The sequence below is a fragment of the Caloenas nicobarica genome, chromosome Z (assembly GCF_036013445.1).
Source record: "Caloenas nicobarica isolate bCalNic1 chromosome Z, bCalNic1.hap1, whole genome shotgun sequence".
NCBI classification, from domain to species: Eukaryota; Metazoa; Chordata; class Aves; order Columbiformes; family Columbidae; genus Caloenas; species Caloenas nicobarica.
Genome location: NC_088284.1, coordinates 59832377 through 59853864, shown reverse-complemented (window position 1 = coordinate 59853864; position 21488 = coordinate 59832377). Strand labels below are relative to the sequence as shown.

Genomic DNA, 21488 nt, shown 5'->3' with positions numbered 1-21488 from the left:
TCAAAGCACAATGGGAAGCTGAAGTGCCATGATTTAGCAAGTTTTGATCTTCCCTCGGTGGTGTTTTGCTCTGTCAACTATTGTGTAAAGCTTCCCCGATTCTTGTAATACGTAAACATATTTCTGTGTAACATGCATACTAGGTGAATCATTGTGATTCACTTTGTATGCTTTGAATTACTAGTTCCTTTGCTTTATGTTCTCACCTCTAACATTTTACCTCAGTTTTTGAGAGCTGGTCACACCTTCTGCCAGTCCCGAAAGAAAAGCGGTGCCTTTGGGGAGGCATAGCTCTAGGTGAAGTGCTTAAACCTCAAGAAAGGCAGGATTTATTAGGGACTTGTCTTGATTCTTTTCTTGGGTCTGGTGTTGCTTTGTGTCTCTGACATAGTGCAGATGCTGGTACCTGCTGTTCTGAGTTGTCCAGTTTCCTCTATCCATTGTATAGGAGCAGAAGGAAGCATCTAAAAACAGTTTCTGGGGTTTCTTGCAGTTTTCACTAGGACAGAAGCTGCGTGCTGTCATGCTGCACGCTTATAAATGCAAAACAGAAAAGGGGGTTTTTAAAACCTGTTGATGATGTGACATCTTGTTGTCACTGCTTCCAAATCAAATGTCCTTGGGCTGCTAATGAAATGGGTGTTTCTGGTTTTTCCTAATTATTAAGTCTCAGGGATAAGAATTGAGTTTAGCCCTTTTCAGTGTTGCCAGTAATGATGAAACTGCATAGGAACTGTGATGGAGCAGACACTCAGCTGCCAGCCTTCAGTGGTTTCAGGTGTAATGGCCTGGAACTTGGTAAACAGCCATGGCTGTGCCTTGGTGCCAGCCCCTCAGTGTCAAAAAATAACACATTTTCATTAGAAAAGTGGTTTCCTAGCTGCCATGTAGTGCTAGGGATTACACAGAGGTGATGATGGACTCAGTCACATCCATAAAGGGTTGGTAACCTGCTGTGACTTCAGTGTTGGGTCAGGCTGCATTGCTGAGGTCTGACTGTGGATATAAATTTTTTACCAGCCTGTCTGGGGTGGGACAATCCCAGGTTTGATCACAGTCCTACTGCTATAAACTACTGCATTTGTTGACATTACATTGGTGCAATTTAAGCCCCACAGAGGGGTAGAAGAGCTTCTACTGGCACATCCCACACGCTTACGAAATACTTTTGTCCCTCCACCTGCTGGCTCACCAGCATCTTGGAAGGGCTGGGTGGCGGTGGCAGGTGACCTCAGCCCTCTCTGCGAGCTCGCCCTGTCCCTACCCCTGGCAGCAGTGCCCTCCTTGCCCCTGCTCCGGCTCTTGCCTCACCCCTCGGGCCAGCGTTGGAACACGGATGGAGCCAGGCAGCTTGGTGAGCAGGATGCGCTCCCGGGAGGCTGGGGGGCTGTGAGCCAGGCGAGAGATGTTGGCAGCAGGATGGAGCAGAGACGTTTTGGGTTGCAGGGCAGTGTGCCCCGGAGCGCAGCCTGGCGTGGTGGGCACCAGGAGTCGCAGCCCTGTCCGGTGCCAGGAGGGCAATGGTGGTGGCTGCCAGGTTGTCCTGCGCAGCCCAGCGTAAACAGCCCTTGCAGCTGCTCCTCGCTGCCTGACCCTGGGGAAACACAAGCTTTGGGTGTCCCTTTGGCATCTGTTGCAACCTCCAGTGCAACAAACCAGGTAATAAGGCTGGCATTGCAAAATGCATCTTGGCATGCGAGGCCAAAGGTGCGGAAAGACCCTGTGCAGAGCCCGAGGGTGTGTTCAGGTGGCCGTGGTGGCAAAGGGGCAGGAGGACACTTCCATCCCTGCAGTCCCTGGCAACTGTTCCCAGGCTGTGGCTGGGTCTTCCTCCAGCTGGGTCAAGGCAGCTGTTTCTGGGTCTGCAGCATTCAGTGAGTTAGCAATGTGACTTACATTTAAAAGCAAGACAGTGCTGAAAAGGAAAGCTTTTCTTTTTTTTTTTTTTGCAAGGTGGTGGGTGGGCAGGGCTGAGGAGGCTGATGAGCCATGGGTGAGTGGGAAATGCAGAGGCAGGAGCGTACCTTCAGCCTCCTCAGAAATCATCCAAACCTGCTCCATCTCTTGGGAAAATGGGATTTCAGTCTTGTGACAGTCTTGCTGTATGCAGCTGTCGAGCCCGTAAAGATTTTATTGCTGTGTGAGACAAATGATGAAGCAAGAAGGGCAATGCTGTCAGGAGTGAGAGTGGACAGTCATGTGGCTGAAAAGGTGAGCTGTGTGGCTTGCTCACATCCTTTGAACTTCACAGTATTACAGTTTAATACAGATTGCTATCAAGCTGTGACTTACTGGAGCCCTTCATGCTTAGTCCAGCTGAATTTCGCAAACTGCATTTGCTTTCCACTTTAGATACTTCAGATATATCCTCTCTTCAGAGTCACCTCTTTAGTCAATATTAATCCCTGTGTTGTGAAAGTGTTAAACAAACAAAAGAAAGCTCTGAAAATTACCAGTAATTACTTTTCTTCTCTTCCTCCTGGTTTAAACCAGGAAGAACTTTGTGCTATATAATTTTGAAACCTTTGCTGGAGGAATGTATTTGTAACAGCAGTGGGTGGTTGACCTCTGTGATTGCTCAGTGCCAGGTAGGTGAGACCCAGCTTTAAAAATAGCAAGTTTATTAGCTCTTTGCTAACATCACATGTCAAACAAAGAAGCAGCACTGGCTTCCACTGATCCCAAAGTAGAAATCTGAGCAAAGCCTGAAGCATCGTGTTGACCCTCTGAATAACACACCTGAAGCATAATTTTCTGCCTGAATTTTCACTTCTTTAAAATGATTGGCAACAAGATTGTTTCAAAGGGACACATAACTTGCTTTGATTTTATGGAATTTTCTTATTACATTGCATTAGTTAATAAAAGAAGACCAAATACTTGATATTCTTTGGCATATGAATGGTACTACTGACTTCCGAAATATTGTCAGTGAGGTAGGCAGGAGTGTTCATTCAGAAAACCCTGCAACTTTTGTCTCTGAAAGAGACACAGTAAAATAAAGCCATTCTTATATCTAAGGATTTATAATAATTTGCAAATATAGTTTGGATTAATTTGCCATTTCTCACCCTATTACTGGTGCCAGCTCTTGTTTGCCACAAGTTTTGTGTGTATTTGATAATTTATTCTGCAGTTTGGACTGTTTTCCTTGAGTTAAAATCTTTAGAAGAGTCTTTCTGTATCTGTATGTATGACTAGCTGGTTCAATAAGCCACATTTTATGCTGACCATTGAATTGGCTTTATAAGAGGAGATGATGTACAGTATTGTGTTTTATTAATAATTCTGGCAATGTAAGATGTCAGCCTTTAGCTTAAAGCACAGATTTTTTCATTGCTTGTATGGGCCACGGTTATGAAACTGCCAGATCCAAACTGTGTCAACAATTGCTGTGCTTCTAGAGCAGTGGGTTTTGGAGTGTCCTGTTGTAAGTGGAAGGCTGAATTACGTTTCATGTCACAGCAACTTTTTGTCATTTCCAGTTGGAGAATGGACCAGGAAACCTGGTTTTAAGTAACTTGAAGATGTCTAATGCCAATGTAGGATTTTTAGCAATGTTTTTGGGGCCTGTTTTCAAGGATAGGGGTGAGGAAAATTGTGATTGGAGATTTCTTGCATTTAGCTCATCTGCAAAAGCCTGGGCTGTTGGCAGAAATGTTAAGGTGAGGGCCTCTGTGGCCTCACCCCTCTAGCCCAGTGCTATGGGCTGTGCAGGGGGACAGAAGAGTCTCCTTGGACCTTCCACCTGCAAACCAGGGGTCTCTCCATGAGCACCTGCACCCTGAGCTGGGCATGCCCTTGGGGCAGTGCTGTTTGGTGTGTTTTTCCAAAGCATTACATGTTCAGGGATAGCAAAAAGGCTTAGTTCATTAGTTCATAAACTTAGAAAGTAAAAAGTAATGAATAAATTAAAAGCCTAGTATTTCAGACTGAGCTGAGCTTTCTGTCAGTTGGCTTAGGTTTGTGCTCCAGAGGTCGAGCTGGAGCTGCTTGGACAAGGGGAGAATTTTGTATTCAGTATTTCCTGCGTTTCGTTGTTGTGACCTCACTGCTATTTGCATTCAGAAATATTCTTCCAGTTGTGTTGTGTGGTCTACTCTGAGATCAGAAGCAACATGTTGGAAAGCCTATGAAAGGCAAAGGGTTTTTCTTTTATTGGCTAAGTTTGTGATCATAATATTGGAAACATTTTTATGAGCCTTCATTGTAAGGCCCTGATCCAGAAAAGCACTTAGGCATACATTCTTAGCTGTTAAGTGCACTTGTTTAAATGTGAAAGAAAATGCCATAGCACACTGTTGGTTGAAGGCTGAATTTATATATTTCTGAGAAGCTGATACACTCTATTTGTGCTAAGGAAAATAATTTTAAATCTCCTCAGTATGAAGATTTTTAACAGTTTCCATTATCCCTCTCTGACTTGGGTCTGCATTTACCCTGCAAGCATAGGTCACTTCGCTTCTGTTAGTGCAGGCAGTGTATCTGTGAAGATCTGAGAATGTGTTTACAGTGTATGTGTTTGAATTAATTACTAGGGAATAATTGCAGAAATTCTGCTGTGATCTGAAATAGTATGTTATCTTTAAAAGAGGAAAATAGCAAAACTTTTCACTGCTATCGAATGTGCAGTCTGCCTGCAAAGGCAGTTTGGGATTAACTGGTAATTGTCTTATGAGTGGGCATGGTGAACAACAGTGGGAGCATTCAAATGAAATTATTTGCACAATACTTTGTAAGTCTTTTTGAAATGTAGAGATGAAATTTTTCTTGCCAATCAAGTTACTTATAATGCAGTATTCCCACAGATGTAGAGAGTCCTGAACACTTGGGCGAAGGGGTAGGTAAGAAAGACTGGAAAAGCAAAAGATACTAGTTACTCGCAGATACACTGATGTACTGTAGTGATGGAGGCCAGGGGAACTGCAGCATGTCTGTGTTACAAAGCCAGGCTGTTGTTCTCTGGCAGGGTAGCCTGAACCCAAGGAAATTCTAGAAGACCTGAAAGTTTGTTGAAAACCTTACATTGGGTTCATATTTTATTGCACATGACCCTGCAGTTTTACAATGCAGTTCTACCCTACATGGATCTGCAGTGGTATTCTTTATTACAATCAGTTGTTATATTACTTCATACCGTAAGCATGCATGTGATGGATGCTGAGCCAGAAAGTTCCTGCCCTGAAAAGTTTATGCAAGACAGCCTGCTAAGTTGGAAATCTCTTTAATGCTGGCAGTAATTTACTAGTTGCTGTGGGATGCAGAAATAGTGCTCAAGTCTTGGTTTTACTTAAGAACTAGTATGCATAAAATAATTAGACCTGCAAGTCCACCTTGGCTTTTATAGCTCAGGAAGTGTTTCCAGGGGTAAGGGTTCAAGAGATACCCATGTGCTTATAGGCTGAGCTCTTGTGAAATAGTCTTGAGTGTTAGCTTACAAGAACTCTGGCTGCAATTCAGGTATTTAATGTTCTTGCAAGTGATTTGCTCTATGTGTAGTTAATTTTTAAAAGTGCTTAAGATATTTTAGGACACTGCTGAACACAGAGGCTGGATGCTTGCAGTGGTTGTAATAATTGTGTATTTGAATAAGGGTTGGTCACATTCTGCATTATGCTGACTTCTCACAGGTGTGCTTTCACCTGAAAATGGTGTCTACCACCTTCCTGGGCACTGAAAATCAGTTTTGGATCTTTTGGGTGTTTCTAATTCTTGCCATCAGCAAGTTCTGAGGCAATTCTACTAGCCCCAGGGTGATCTCTTGCTGTGATATAACAATTTTGAGGGTAACAAATAATTTCTTAACTGGAGAGTTATTTGATGCATTACTTTTTTTTTTTTTTTTTTTTGGTGGCTAAGAGTCTGCTAAACCTGCTCAGCAAGGCAAAAATATTGGCTATACTAGTTCATATCTTCAGGAAAGCCCATATTCTTGAGAAGTGACATAGAAAAGTGGTTGTTTAGTGGATTTACTACACACACTATGTGCAGAGCTGAGGTATGGTCCTTGGCTGCACTTTTCAGCTCTTGAAGTAGTGTTCTGGCTAAGACACAAGACAAATTATTGCTCTCTGTTAGCAGTACTAATTTGTCGCAGTTTCAGTAAGCGACTTATAACCCGATTGTTCTGGCTAGTTTGGAGCACAACTGTACTTTGCCTAAATGAACTAACCTGTTACTTGAAACTGGCTAGTCATTATATGATTTCTCATTATATGCCCCTGTCTGGATCTACAATGTGTCATTGAGGGCAACTGCTGCTGTTTTATCCAATGAATGGTTCTATTTCGATAATGGATGAGATTATTCTGACACAGAGATATGTGCCTTTTCATTTTGTTTTGCTGGCAATTGAACAGTGTCCGGAGCAGCGTGCTGTTTCATTAGAAAATGTGTGTATCTGTGCCTTTCACCCCAAAGGGGACCTAAGTACAGCTAACGGCACTAAAAATTTGTTGTTTAGTATTGGCAGTGTAACCTAGTTTTCCTGAGGTTGGTACTCAATCAATGAACAGTGCTTATTGTCTAGTCTTGAAGGGGCTGAATGTTTCCTGCAGATCTTGGTTTAGTAAAGCTAATTCCGGAGCTCGACAAATGCACATTAGCCCCTACTTATCAGTGTTTAATTGGTGCAGTGCATCTAAAGGCTTTGACTCTGGCAAGTCCTTTACAAGGGGATGGGGTGGTCTCTGCGGCAGAAGAAAGCAGCAGCAAAAATTGAAGTGTTCACCCGTTTGCGCTTGATGGGTGGTGAAATCGGGGCAGGTGATCTCAGGGCTGTGTCGCCTGGTCCTCTGAGACTGGCGCTGTATCCCTGCTCGGTGGCCCCAGCGGGACGGCCGCATGGTCCCTTGCCTTGCTGATGGAACCCCTGGGTTTCGGAGGACAGATTACTTCTGTGTGAGGCTGAGTTTTTAGGTTTTGTCTGCTCTCACTCCCCATCAGCAAAGATTGGAAAGAAATGAGTGGTGCAGGTGTTTCTCTGAATTTTATGCTCTGATCTCTTTCTTTACTCTTGGAAACCTTAATTTTTGAACATTACATATGTTTAACCAATTTGACCTGACAATATCCCTTTAATACCATATTATGCAAGAATCTCAGACTTTAAAGATATTGGAGAAGTGATTAAAAGCAATTTCTAAAAACTACTCATGTGCCTTAATTTTCAGAGCCAGACTATTGCCACTCCATTGACTAAATCAGTCTAGAAATCTCCAAAGCCTCTTCTGTGGCAGGGAAGTATAAGCAGCAATTCTAATCCTCAGACTGGCGAGAAATGAGAAGGCAGAACTCCCAAACAAAGGTCTCAGGACTTTCTGGAAAGGAAATTGGAAGGAGAATAGCAATATAAACTCGGCTTCAGTTCTTCTGTGTATCAGAACAGAAGCTTGCCAGTCAGAAGGAACATGTGGGTGTATTGCTGTCTCCTACAGGGTTTGGTGGTAGAAAGGATATTGGTTGATGCTCTCTGAGGTATACGTACCTCACTGTAGTGATGGGAGGAATTTCAATTTGTTGTTGATATTTAATTAAATGATGACAGTTTTGAAATATTAGCCAGAGTTTTATGAAAGGAGATATATGTGTTACAGAGGTCTTTTACACAGCTAGGAACCAAGAACAAAAAACCAGCAGTACAGAACTCTCCTCTTTTTGTTTTTGCTTGCCCAGCCCTGAAATCATAGACGACTGTAAAAAGCATAAAGGTTTACAATACTTTTCCTGATTATATAATTAGTTTAGAAACCTAGGTAAAGCCTTAGACTAAGAAATTAATATTATCGTTATGGTGTAAATTTTACATACCAAGTGAAGATTTCACCCTATATAAAATTAAGAATAATGGTAACTGTGTTGCATCTCACAGTGTTTCAGTTTTGAAATCTGTGGTTCACAAGATGAAATACAGTGATATAGTCTTGTATTTTATTTTTTCCTATGGTTGATTGGAATCCTAATATATATATTTTGAAGTATTACCATCAGTTCAGGAACTTAATCGAAGAAAAAAATGGTGGACTTTGCAAATGGTGTTTTTTGCTATATTCACATGTTTATCATTTGAGATGAAAATACATGTTAAAATTCCAGGCTTCATCAGGATCATATACAGATAGTATGCTATTTAAGTGCTGCTTTTTAAATGTAAAAATTACAGGAAGCAAGGAGGTAAAAGAGTACAGCATAAGCAACACTCCAGCAAACTCTTTATGTAAATAAGGAAAGAGTAATGTGGGAATATCTGTATGGGAAGATATTATGTTTCTTTACAGGGAAGAGTGAAAACTCCCAGTATTGTCTCAATTGCATTTTGAAATGTTTCCAGTCCTCTTTACCGAGAATCCCGAAGTGGAGTTAACTGAGAGGAGTCTTGTGCCGGGGGAGTCTGTGTGCCGCTGGGTGAGGTGCATCGTTGGTGCTTCAAGATTCAAAGGTCAAATAAATCTCATAATGAGCTTGTTCATCTGAAATAAATGGTAATTTTGTCAATGACCTCTACAGAGGCACAGTTAGATTCATGCCACGTGATACGAAGCTGTAGGTGTTTTTTTTCCATTGGCTTCGTTGGACCTTGAGCCAGACCCACTGTGACTCAATTGGCCTGATAGCTGTGATGTGTGTTGGTTGCTGCCCTTACCGCCTCAGTTGCAGAAAAACACAGGTGCTTTTGGACCAAATTGAAAAAGGACACACAAAACATCCAGAATTTTAAGTGTTGATATTTTTGTCTTAATGCCCAACTGCCTTCCAAAATCTAAAGAAACATAATTTTTTAAAACAAGATATGATTTTTAGGAGACAGCTTAGATGTTCAGAAAGGTAATAGTAGAGAAGAAGCCTTTTCATCTCCCATGTTAGATGATGTAGCTTCAACTCACACAGTGTATTGCCATCGCTGAGGACTGCGAGTTAAGTTTTGGGTTGAAATAACTACACCAAACAGCCGTTGTCTACCAGATGACCTCTCCCCCCTTTATAATTATTAATTTGTGTTTTATCTTGTATCATGTATACTTATGATGGGGAACACTGAGCTTTGGAGACAAAAAACTTGTTTGAAACCCCTTTTCAAGTGCATTCACATACAGATTAGCTGAGTGCCAGTGCCTTGCTCAGCTGGCAGCAAGTTTTGTTGTTGGTGCCCAGGCTGATTAAATGCTTCCCTGTTACACTGAGCTGTGTGTCTCCAATGCTGGCCTTCACCCCTGGAAAGATACCCAGATAATGCTTGCATTCCAGAATATGTTTTGCTGGAGATAAAGTAGCTTGAGGGAAACTACCGGCGACCGTGTGATGCCAACAACTTGCTCAAAATTACTTTGAACTACTAGTGCTCTTACTAAATTAAGGTGACAGCAGTTGGATGTTGTTCTTTCACAAGGCTGAGCATGTTGCTTCAGCAAATGCTATAAGGCTTGTCAAGGTCTTGGACATTCTGTCACACCCTTTCCTGTTAATGAAAAGTTTAGTAAAGTTCATTCCTATCCAAGGCAACCCATAACATAAAAAGATTTTTTGTTCGCTAGTTCTGATTGAAAACCAATTACCGGAAATAGTAATGGGTTTCAGAAAAATCAGAGTCCCAGGGCATTGTAATATTAGAAACATTTCACTGTTTTGATTGGTAGCTCAAACAACTAGAATAAAGTGGTTTAGGAAGCATGAAACAATCCTGATTCCTAACAAAAATACTACTGAAAGGTTTTTGAGAGCAGTGTGTGCCTGCCCTCAGGCACGGAAATTTGCTTCACTGTTTCCAAGGTTTTCATCTGGATTTAATTTTTGCACTTCATGTTCAGTAGGTCTAAGATAATTAATTTTCTTGCGTGCCTGTGTTCTCTCCGGCCCTGAGGATCTTCCACGCTGTTACTCCTTCATTTGAAGCTTAACCAGATACAATTCAATTAGTTGCTTCCAGAAGAATACACAGGCACACCAATACCAGCAAACTGCTTTTTAATGATCTCTTTCATCTTTGTCAGTGGGGGCCTGTTTCAGAGTACATTAAAACCAAAGGTAGGACTCCCATCAGTCTTGGTGGAAGCCGGGTCCCCACCTGCAGACCAGCTGACAGTTCACTCGGGTAGCTCCTGGCCCTCCGTAACTCGTGACTAACTGGGAGATTATGCGATGGTATTTAGGGATGTGAAACTGAAGTAAAAAAACCTCAAATGGGACTGCTTTATTAAGGATCATAATTCCCTTCAGGAGATAAAAGAGAGCTGTTTTCTTTTATAAGAATTATTGCTGAACTCTGTCCATAAAATGCTCCCAGCAGTACTCTTAATAAGTTGGATTACTGGCATTCTCATGAATTGAATTATTTTCTAAGGCACATTTTACAAACAAGTATGGAGAAACCAGAAGTATTTTTACAGGGTAGGCATTTTACAGAGGAACCATAACTTTTAAACATGAGGAGTGAATAAGGAGTCAATGTTTATTATTTGATTACTGTTTACCTCATATGCCCAGTCATAAACTGGGACCTTATGGTGCCCTGCCCTAGAGAGCTTGCTGTCTGTGTATAAGGTAGACAACAGATAGAAGGTGAGATGAACATGAGAAACGAGACAGCAATGGTCAGTATAACCGTATTTACTCTTTATGTCTTTGGTCCCTGCTTTTGCATTTCACTGTAGTTCTCATTCAGCAAACATATAACCAAAATTAATCTATTCATAACTCTGTTAAGAATGATAAAAGAAGGAATCAGCTGTCTCTTTCAGATAAAAAGAAAATCATGCCTTTTTTGACATTTACAGCTTAAGTGAGGTTGCCGTTTGCTAGACTTCTGGCAGAAGGGAAGTGCAGCCCTTCAGGCAGTTCTGATTCATCCTCACCACTTCCTCTGTTGTGCATATTGTACATTTGTGTTTGACAGATCCTCTAAATAATTTTCATGTTTATTAGCAAGAGGTGGGAATAAATTTTAATGTTGTTCTTTCCGTGGATCTGTGTAAAGCTTGAGAGTGAGGGACTAGGACTGTTCAGAGCTGTAGCTTCAGTTTATAGTGTCTGGTTTCATTTAACACAGTGATGAGAATCATTGTGAGTTATGTGTGATGCGTATACAGCTATGTAGACATTCAAGTGCAATTTTTTGCATTATGTTCAGGAATACAATTATGTTTGAAATGTTTTTCAGTCCTCCAGATCTTGGATCGAAGAGGTCTTCAGTAAACGAGAATGTGCACACATCATTCCCAGTTCAAAAGACCCTCACAGGTAAAGCAATTAATTTCAGTTTCTTTCTGTTACATTTAGAAAGAATCAGAAGAATTCTTTAGATGTGTTGTGTGTAGTTTGGATGAAGTTCTTTGCAGTTTTGCAATGCCTGAGTTGGTAATTGCCGGTGTTTATGAGTTTTCACAGGTACTGTCATCAGTACATTTTAAATTAGGCCGTTCATTTGAATTAGAAATTGGCAACAACTGACCTTCCTAGGCTTCTCAGATATGTTGCTCTCAGTCCAATAACCAGAACTGTGGTATGGCATCCAACTGAGGGATTGAATTACATGGAGTTACTGCTGCATGGGAATTCTTAATCCTGCGCCACCAGTTTCTCCATGCCTCAGAATAATGCCTGCCACTGATCACAGTCGCCTGAGTTTTCTGCTGAGGCTGGTGTAGTGTGAAAAGAGTAATGAAAATATCAAATCCTCAACCTGTGTTTTAGGACCTGAGAAAGGAGACATAATTTGGCATTCCAGACTGTGTATCTAGTGCATGGTGTTGCCTAAATAAAGTCAGTGAAGTAACATTCTGAGGATGTAGATGCATGGGTAGAGTAAATAAGACAGATAAATCATCTATGAGATGCAGATTTGACATACAGTCTGAGATGTAAAATGCCAAACAAATAACTGAAATTTCCCAGTACATCTTCCAGGATGAGTGCAGAAGAACACAGCCTTTAATGCTGTTGATGATAATTTTTTCACAGGCGAATTGATATTTTATGAATACCACTACAGATGTTTTCATTTATACAAACATGTGCTAATTATCCATCTTTTATCACAGGTGTCCTGCAGGATGCCAGGTGTGCCAGAATTTAATCAGGTAGAAGTGCATAAATATATATCTGATTTTTTTATAATGACCTGAAGTTAGTGATGGGCATTCCTGGTCAAGGAAATAATAACAACAAAAATAAACTTCCTCTTATATTGTCAAAGCAGAATTTCTGGTGGTGTACTGGAGAATGTTTAGCATAAATCTGAGTAAAATAAAGTGTATTATAACATTTAATTTATTTGTAATAGAAAATTTTCTGCAAATACTTTATGTGGATGAGTTTGTATTAATCTTCTCCTGAGGAATGAAACACAGAAATATGCCTTTAAATGAGAGACAGTTACAGGTATATCCTGGTTGATATGATGGAGACTGAGATGAAAACAATGGAGAACAGTAAGAATTATGGAAGGAGGAAGAAAAAAATAAAGGGAGAAGAAATATGGTAATATAAATATCCTTGATGATAGGTTTTCTGAAGATTTTTCATCTCTGTAGTGGGCATTCTGACCCTCCGCTTTTGGGAAGGCAAGCAACAAAAATTACCTTGCTTTGGTGCTTTTAACTTGTTAGCTGGTGTTCCTAAACAGATTTTGATACTGTATGTTTGTGGTAATAAATTATCAGTCGTTGGAACAAAAATTTTAGCTTTCCTTGACATTTCTTTTGTGTTAAAGGCCTCTGAAGGCTGAAGCAACAGCAAACAATGAGTTTCTGGTAACTAATGAGTAGCAAGCTGGTGCTAACTAGTCCTGTCACCTGCATGAGCGCAATTATTTGCTTTTTCATTCTATTTCATGTTGTATTTTGCTTCTAAGATTTACGTCAAACAACAGTCTCAATTTCTAAAAAGCAAACAAGTTATTCCTTGAAATCAGATCACTGTAAAAGGCTGAAATAAAGAATGGTGTTGGCCCTGTGAGTAAGGCAAATGATGCTTGCGGCATCTGTTCAGAAAGGGACAAGTCCCTCTGAGGGAATGGTCATGTGTTCATTTTGCTTTAGAGCAGAGATTCAAAGATTTTTGCAGGTGTTCTGAAGTAGAAATGCAGGGAGGATTTTAATGCTTCCTGTTAACCTGCAGATACACAGGTGGGTATCTAAACTGAAGTTAACTCGTGCTTCAAAATATGGTGGTTTAACCCCATCTAAATTGAGACCAGACCAGTTCTGCAGTCCTTAGCTTCCCCTGCCCCGCAGGGTGATCGTGTTGTTATTTGGTTTGAGAAGCTCATTGGTATGAAAATTAACCTGGGTAAGGCTGGAAAACCAAACCAAGATCAGCTTTCCACCAAATCAGCCTCCTAATCTAACACAGTTTAGCTGCATGAATGTGAATACTACAGTGGGAGAGCAAGGAAGAGATACTGGAAATGTTCACCCCACAGGGTGTGGTTTTTTGTTTTTTCTTTTCTTTTTTCTTTTTTTCTTTTTTCTTTTTTTCTTTTCTTTCACCTTTCTCTGTATAGACATCCTGTACCTTTGTGAGGTGTTTTTTTTGTTGTTGCTTGGGTGTGGGGTTTTTTTTGTAATCTTGTAGTTGTTTCTTTCACTCTTCGTTGAGCATTTTCATGCTGTTTAAATTCATGTGAATCCTATTTGTCAGTCTGCCTATATACGCAGAATGTGTGTGTCTGAAGTTCATTTTAGCCGTTCTCTTGCAAGTACGTTTTCCCAAATGTTAACTGTTCTTGTCTTGTATGTCTTAAGGTGTACACAGAGCTTTATTCTAGGATAATTTTTCTGTTCCTAACAAGGGTGAAATAATTTTCACATGAGTGTTATAACTAGTTATACTGTATTTATTGGATCTTTAATGAAGCAGATTTTGTGCCTCCTGAGATCTGTAATTTTCCACAACATTCGAAACATGATGTAATTGTACTTGTTGCCTACTATAATTTGACCTAATATTGTAGGCAAATGAGATCTGTTAATGATTTCTTATTTGCAGAGAACTTCCAGGGTTTGCAAACAGTTTATGAGTGGGTTATGCAGTTGTTTGCTAAGACTAAGCATAACAACTGCATTTAATAGTTGCTAATCAAATCTGAGTAACTAACGGGCACCTTTGTCCATACTTCCCTGGCGTGTTGAAATGACCTCTATCTGCTCTTCAGGGCAGTGCTCACAAACACATCCCAGGCAGCACCTTGACTGGTCTCACTGCATGAACATTCAGGAATGTGGTGCTGAACTTTTGCATCCTTACACATATAAGATGTTTTCACATATTGTCGCTATATCTGGCCTTTTAGGAATATATTTTGGACACAGTCTCTGAAGTGCTGCCTGCTAGGGCACCAGATTTCGTAATCTGGCTACTGCAGTTAGTTTTACCTCAGCGTCAGCCCTCCAGGTTTTCCCTTGTTGCTCAAAGTGTGACTTCTCTAGGAGTCTGCTTTCATGTTGCTGATGTTGCTCCCTCCTTCACTTTAAGGCAAAGAAGGTAAAGTAATTGCAAAGATGCTTTGAATCAATGCATATTATATATTTGTAGGATCATAGGGTAACTCAGGCTGGCAGGGACCTGAGGAGGTCTCCAGTCGCAGCTCAGAGCTGGGGAGTCAGACCAGGCTGACCAGGGTGGGTGTAAAACCCTCAAGGTCAGAGAGAGCCCACCTTCCCCAGGCCCTGGCTCCGCTGCTGGGCTGTCCTCCTGGCGAAAAGGCTTCTCCTTATCTCCAGCCTGACCATCCCATATTTCAGCTGTGCTGCTGCCTTTCACCCTCCTGCCATGCACATGTGAAGAGCTTGACTGCATCTCCTCCATCCCCTCCCATAGGTGCTGGGGATGCTGCTGGATGCTCCTGAAACCATTCCTCCCTCCAGCAGTCCCAGAAACCGTCCCCAGCCCCACAGCCTCTTCTTGCCAGCCCCACCATCCGTCACTCTCCCCTGAAGTCCTTCCAGTTTCCTGATTTCTCTTCTCTGTTGGGGACCCAAAACGGAGGCAGAACTCAGACAGGATCTGACAAGCACCAAGCAGAGGGGACGGTCCCTGCCCTCCCCCGGCTCTCGGGCCAGGTCCTGCTCACACCATCACATGCACCAGTCGCCCTCATTGCTGCCTAGGCACACAGGTGGCCCTGGCTCAGCTCACTGCCCAGCAGTGCCCAGGGCCGTGCCCAGAGCTGCCCTCCCCAGGGCTGCATGTGCCCTCCATCCCCTCCTGCAGGTCACTGGTGGGGATGCTGAACAGCTTGATACCGGCCTCCAGGCAGCATCTGGCTCATAATCAGCACCCTGTGAGCCCACCACCCAACCAGGCCCTCACCCACTAAAGCGTCCTCCCTCCCAGACCAAAATGTCCCAGCCTAGGTACAGGAATTTTGGGAGAGGCAGTGCCAAAAGCCTGGCTGGAGTGAACATAGATCGCATCCAATGCTCCCCTCTTGTCCCCATGATTTTGTCACAGAAGGCAGTCAGGTAGGTCAGGTATGATTTACCCTTGGTAAAGCTCCGCATTGCTGTCTTCTGCTTGCTGTTACCAGACATGGGCTCCAGGAGGTCTCACTGCTAGACTTTACCTGGGACTGACAGAGGCTGGCCAGACTGCTGTTCTTCAGAGTGGCTTTTGCCCTCTTTTGAAAGGACATTTGCCTTCCTTCAGCTGTTTGAGACCTCCCTCCTCTTCTTGACCTTTGAGAGCTGATGGAGAGTAGCTGCACAAGGACATCAGTCACCTCCTTCAGCACCTTCAGCACCTTCTGTCTTCCTTGAGCCCTGTCACTACGGCCACAGCACAAAACTTTAGAGAAAAAAATCCAAACAGCTGTATGCGATATTCTGCTTTGGTTCCCTCAGCCCTCCTGAGAGCCTCTTAGTCTTGGCTTTTGACCTCCCAGGTAGCTCAGGAGGCCTTGGCACATTGTCCCTTCCTGCTAGATGGCTAGAGAGAGCAAGCATGCCAGCTTGAACAATTTGGGAAATAACATTCCTTTTGAGTTGATACCTCTTGCTATGGTAATCTCTGAGGTAAGGGCAGCTGCATGCACCCTGCACACCTGTGTGTTAGGTCTACATAGAATGCCTCTGCTGCCTGCTCAGCTTAACCGAGCTGTTCTGAGTGCAGCTCACCTCTGGGTGCATTTACATGTAAACGTTAAGTGCGTAATGCAAATGATGTTAATTACTAAAATAGTTCAGTGTTCATTCGACCTCTCAGTTTCAAGGTTACTGCAGTGATTTGTCTTGTCAGATGGTTAGTTCCTTTCTGTAGGATCTCAGCTTTGAAAAGGCAGGTTGCTCTGGCGCTTGCTGCTCTATGAGGGGCTGTTGATGTACTGTTCCCTGTACAGAACAGTAATGTGTGAGACAGATAGTCGCTCTGTGCTCATATCTTGATGATGGGCTGAAATTAATTCAGATTTTAGAAAATGTAATCCATCGATGATGAGCCTGATTACTTCTCAGTGCTGTGCTTCCAAGCACTGGTATTTGCTGAGTCAGAAGGTGTAATGTGGTATTTAAGTGAGTAATGTAGGTTAATGTAGTATTTAGTTGGGACTCTACTGGTTCTCTGTCTGTCAGAATGACTCCTGGAAGAAAGGTCTTGTTATTGTGAGACCACTTTAGGAGCAGTACAGTGACCACAAGGTATTTTCAGGACCAAAGAACAATAGGGTATCTATGTTTTTTCTCATCTTTCATCAATTTTTGCCTGACATTTGCTGTGTCTTACCCTGGAGTTCCCCCAAAAAGCAAGCAGAAAAAACTGAAGGAAGGAGCCTAGTAGCTCAGCTGTAGAGAAATTTGTCCTCTGAAGACCAATAATAAAATCAAAACTGTCTCTTTCTTCTGATTCTTCCTTTGAGGTGTGCAGGGAGAGTCTTAAACAGGTATAGTCATTGGCCTCATGCTCTTTGTGGGCCAATTTTATCCAAATCTGCTTGCCTTCTGCTATCTGCTTTGCAGCTACATTGCTCTGAAATGTTTAGTTCAGATGTATCTCTGTAGTGACTCAGAGTGTGGATTCTGAGTCCACATGTTATTTGACAACATGATGTCAGCAGTGATCTTCATCTGTGTCGATCCCTCACAGTCTTCTGAAATAGTCATTTAACTGTATAGCTGTAAGTGACTTAGTGTGTTTGACTAAGGTTTATTCTCCAATCTGTGTATGTCTTGTCTTGTTCTCTAAGTTCCAGCTTGGAAGTTTTTTGCTTTAGTTCATGGGCTTGTCTTGGTTTGCCTAAGAGAAGGCAAAATTATAATGCATTTTTCTTTTGGGTTAATCAAAATGAGTTTCCCAAATCAGTGGTTTTGTTTCAGCAGCTCTTGTGCCCCCTCTGCTAATCCCTGTTTTTTCTTCTGCTACCACAAGTGCAAATGGTTGTGGAGTCATGCAGAGCAGCCAGATCGAGCAATACTTCTGATGAGAGTAACTTGGCAATAAAATCCCCTCTGTGAGACTTTTCCCTCCCCCAGCTAGATAATTTCCTTTTCATTTTTCCAGGGTTCGGTTGTGAGCACATGCCTGGCTTCTTTCTCGCAAATCCCTGGATTTCTGTGATATCCTACTAATTGTCTCGGCTAGGGAAAAGGTGTAGGTGGTCTAGGTTAGCTAATCCATGTTGAATTAGATTGACAAAAAAATGTGCATTTTTTGTGGTCCCTGTTGCCTTCTGACTTGTAGCTGACCATCGTCATACGTGTAACAATACAGCTCAAATAATTTCTGCAGTGGTAGGCTTTGAAAGATCTTTAATTCTTCTACTGGATAAGATTTTTTAATTGAGTTATTATTTCCCCAAGAGTGTGGAAGGTTTCCTTCTCCACTCTGCTTTTGCAGAGCATTGAATCAATCAAATGAATTTGCCAGTGCTGAAAAACTGGAGTGCAAACATAATTTCATGGTTTCTGGGTATCAAAAGTGCCTTTCTAAAGCAGTTTATTTCCTTAATTTGCTTAAGGTTGTTTCAAGGTTTGGTTTTGTTTGTTATTTTTAATCTATTTCACTTTCACCAGTTATTTCTCCCTCATCCTCACAGAAGACCCTCTGAATGTACCTCTTCAGGGTTTTGCAGGTGTTGTTTATGTCTAACCTGCCCTTAGATCTACAAGTAGAACATCTGAGTCCTGAGGCAGTCATTGAGTTCAGGTTGTTGGAGGCTGTTTGGTATCTTAAAGAGTAAAAGGGAAGAATTTATCTCCATTTCCCAGGGTGTAATAACTTCTGAAATGCCTAAAGGAAAACTGGACTGTCAGATGTCACTATAAATTACATTGAAGTTAATCCTGTAGAAGAGACTGCAGCCTGTTGAAGCCTGTATGACAGTAATACTGATTGAGTTTGGAATCTGGGTAATTCATGCACTTGCAAACCTTTAATGCTAACTGAGCTTCTGCTAAATTTCCCTTAGCATTGCACTTCAATCCATTTATTTTATATATTCACTTCACTGGTATCCAAGAGTTATTGAAAAGGTCACCTTGGAGTTCTCTCCAGACTGAGATTTGCACCTCTCCGCATGATTAATGATGGTAACTGCTAGATCTTCCTTCATACCTAGAATAAGCTGTGGTAATAACCATAGCAAACCTTGGTGTCCTGAGATGCTCCTCTGAAATCTCACATATGAGAGCAGTAAATCTGAGCTGCATTGCTTGGGTCAGAATTGCTATATGGGACACTCAGACTGTTACAGAATCACACAGAATTACACCATGGTTTGGTTTGGAAGGGACCTTTGAAGATCGTGTAGTCCAACTCCCCAGCTGTTATTAGTGTTCATCAGGTAAAGAACACGTTCTGTATCCAACAGAACATATTTATGATTTAATACAATGTCATTTTTTCGTTGTTGAGCTGAGTTAATGTTTATTGTGTTCCATGTCAGCAAGCTGCAATATCCTTCTTTGTAGAAAAACTATTTGGGCTATTCTGATGAAAATCCTAGAGTTTCATGCAAATGTGTTTGTTATAAAGTATTTTCTTTATTTTTAATGTGAGATGTTGCTGTGGACGGCTGATTGGAGATCACCCAGCAGTAGACTGTAGCTGGCCTGTTTGTCAGGCTGCCCCTCAAGGAGATGATGATGAAGAATGGTCTGTGCAAAAACACACAAAGATGAGTCCAACAGATGCATTTGGTACAATCAATTTTCAAGATGGAGATCACACGTACCATGCCAAGGTAATAAGTGCTGGTTTTATATGTCTGACTTCTCTTTATAATTTCAGCGTAAGAAAGACAAAAAGTGGTTTGGGGTGAATATCAGATTATTTGGCTTAAGAGAGCAGGGGAATCTTAAATCAGATTAGAGTGTATGTATGGTATTTTTACTTTGAATTTCACCATGGTTAAGCATAGTCTGAATTGCCAACTGTATTGCTCACTGATGTATTTTTGTGCTATCATATTAGCAGTATTTTGAAAGTTCTAATTCTGCATAAAATCTTTCAGACATTAATGCTGAGAACTTTGTAAGATGTTGCAGTTCATTCTCTTGGAGGATGTTTATTTCACCCATTATTATTTCTTCCAGTATATTAGACTCTCTTATGATAGCAATTTGGATCAACTGTTGCACTTGATGGTTAAAGAATGGCAGATGGAGTTGCCAAAGTTAGTGATCTCTGTTCATGGAGGCATTCAAAATTTCAAGCTTCCCTCAAAGGTCAAGCAGGTTTTCAGCAAAGGGTTGGTGAAGGCTGCTGAGACTACAGGAGCGTGGATAATTACAGAAGGCATCAACAGCGGTAGTATAATTATTTTTATTTGTCTCAGTCTTCCTCTGCTGTTCTTTCTCCGCACAAAAGCATATACATATATATAATGAAATCGTTTGATAACTTGTGATATTTTAGCATAAAATAAAGCCTTTTCTTTTTAAGGAACGATGTATAATTCCAGAAGTGACATCATGTTCCTCTGCTGTTGTCAGGTGTTCTGAATATTTTTAATGTGGGGGTTTTTTTTGTTTTGTTTTTTTAATTAAGGAGGAGAGTATTCTGCATGTAATAAGAAACACTGATAGTAGGTAGCCAGAACTTATTTGCAGTCAATTTTGTCTGCTTCATTAAGATATTTAGGTTCTGAGGACTGTGATTGGTGGTTTTGAAACCATTTTCAAATCTAAATTTAACTTGTGTTTTATGATTTAAAACTATTGAATCATCGTAATCAATTAATTAGCCTATTAGTATCTGAAACTTCCTGTAGACTGCTCTCAAAAACTGAGGGGGTCAGTAGGCCACGGAACTGGAAGAGTTTTACTTCTTTAGATTTTATTCAGTCTGGTGACCTTACTGAAGAACCATCCGGTGCATTTATATAAAAACAAAGTTTTTATGGAGGTAGAAAGCATCATTAGCAATATATATGAGTATTATTAATTACGAATATGTATTGAGTTTTAAGCATTGATGCATTACATCTGAGCCTTACAGTTCCTACAGTGCACGTCAAATATCCAAGTGGGATGGAATGGCTTGTTTCTGGTTAAAACATGACCATAGAATAAATGAAATTATGGGAAACCCTTTCACTGGTGTCCTGTAGCAGGTCTCTGAATGTAGAAATAAATTATGATTTAATTGTCTGTTTAGGAGTGTCCAGGCATGTGGGGGATGCGCTGAAAGGCTGTGCCTCACCACACCTGAGAAAGATCTGTGCTGTTGGGATTCCTCCATGGGGTATCATTGAGAACCAGAGGGATCTCATTGGGAAAGATGTGAGTTGGACACATTTTCATAATAAAAGCCTACACGTTCAGGGGAAGTTTGAGCTTTCTTGCATACTTTATTTTCTGCTTCCTTCATTTCACTGGCTTGATATTTCTTCTCAGTAATAGAGGCTTAGGTTTTGCTCAGCAGTAGAATTCTGTGGCATGTTGAAGCATTGTATTTTGCTTTGTGTATGTCAATGAATAGTTTAAAAATGTTCATCTTCTTACAGGAAATTGCAATTCCTTTTTGAAATGTTGTAATTAATTAGGCAATTCTCTTGTGGTTGCTAGTGATGTATTTCTATGTTCATGTGATTCAGGATGAGCAGTCAGGTCAAAGGTATACACAAATAGGCCGTTAATATGCATGATTTTTATTCATAAACCAGAACTTTATGTGAGTTCCAGTGTGAGGGCACAATCTGTGTAACTGTTTAAAAACACTTGACTAATAAGGTGAAATCATTCCCGATAAATGAATGCTGGCATGTTTTAATGGGAATACACCCAGGAAAAATATGCCAGTGTGTTTCAACTGTTGCAAAAAGAGGCAGGCAGTGACTCTGACTAAGGACTGCAGGCCTAACAAGAAATGCTTTCTGTGGTATTAATTGAGGTTTTGTTGCTGTTAAGAATAAAATGAAAACCCATGTTTGAATACAGCAGCAAAAAGTGTGATGGAGGCTTTCAGAAGATCACAATATAATGAAGAAATACATACAAGCGAGGCAACGTAAGTCATGGTATTTTGTTGGTTTGTTTGAAGATCTTTTTATTTTTGTTTTTTTT

At 41.1% G+C, this 21488-nt stretch overlaps 1 protein-coding gene across 1 annotated transcript in view; it reads left to right on the top strand.

Moving 5' to 3' along the window:
- LOC136002457 (transient receptor potential cation channel subfamily M member 6-like) overlaps positions 1-21488 on the top strand; it is a 28319-nt gene that overhangs the window by 5165 nt on the left and 1666 nt on the right. Inside the window, exons 2-6 of the mRNA XM_065657519.1 lie at positions 11153-11232; positions 12033-12071; positions 18982-19165; positions 19518-19731; positions 20581-20705. Of these exons, the coding sequence (XP_065513591.1) occupies positions 11153-11232; positions 12033-12071; positions 18982-19165; positions 19518-19731; positions 20581-20705 (642 nt within the window). The remainder of the gene's footprint in view (positions 1-11152; positions 11233-12032; positions 12072-18981; positions 19166-19517; positions 19732-20580; positions 20706-21488) is intronic.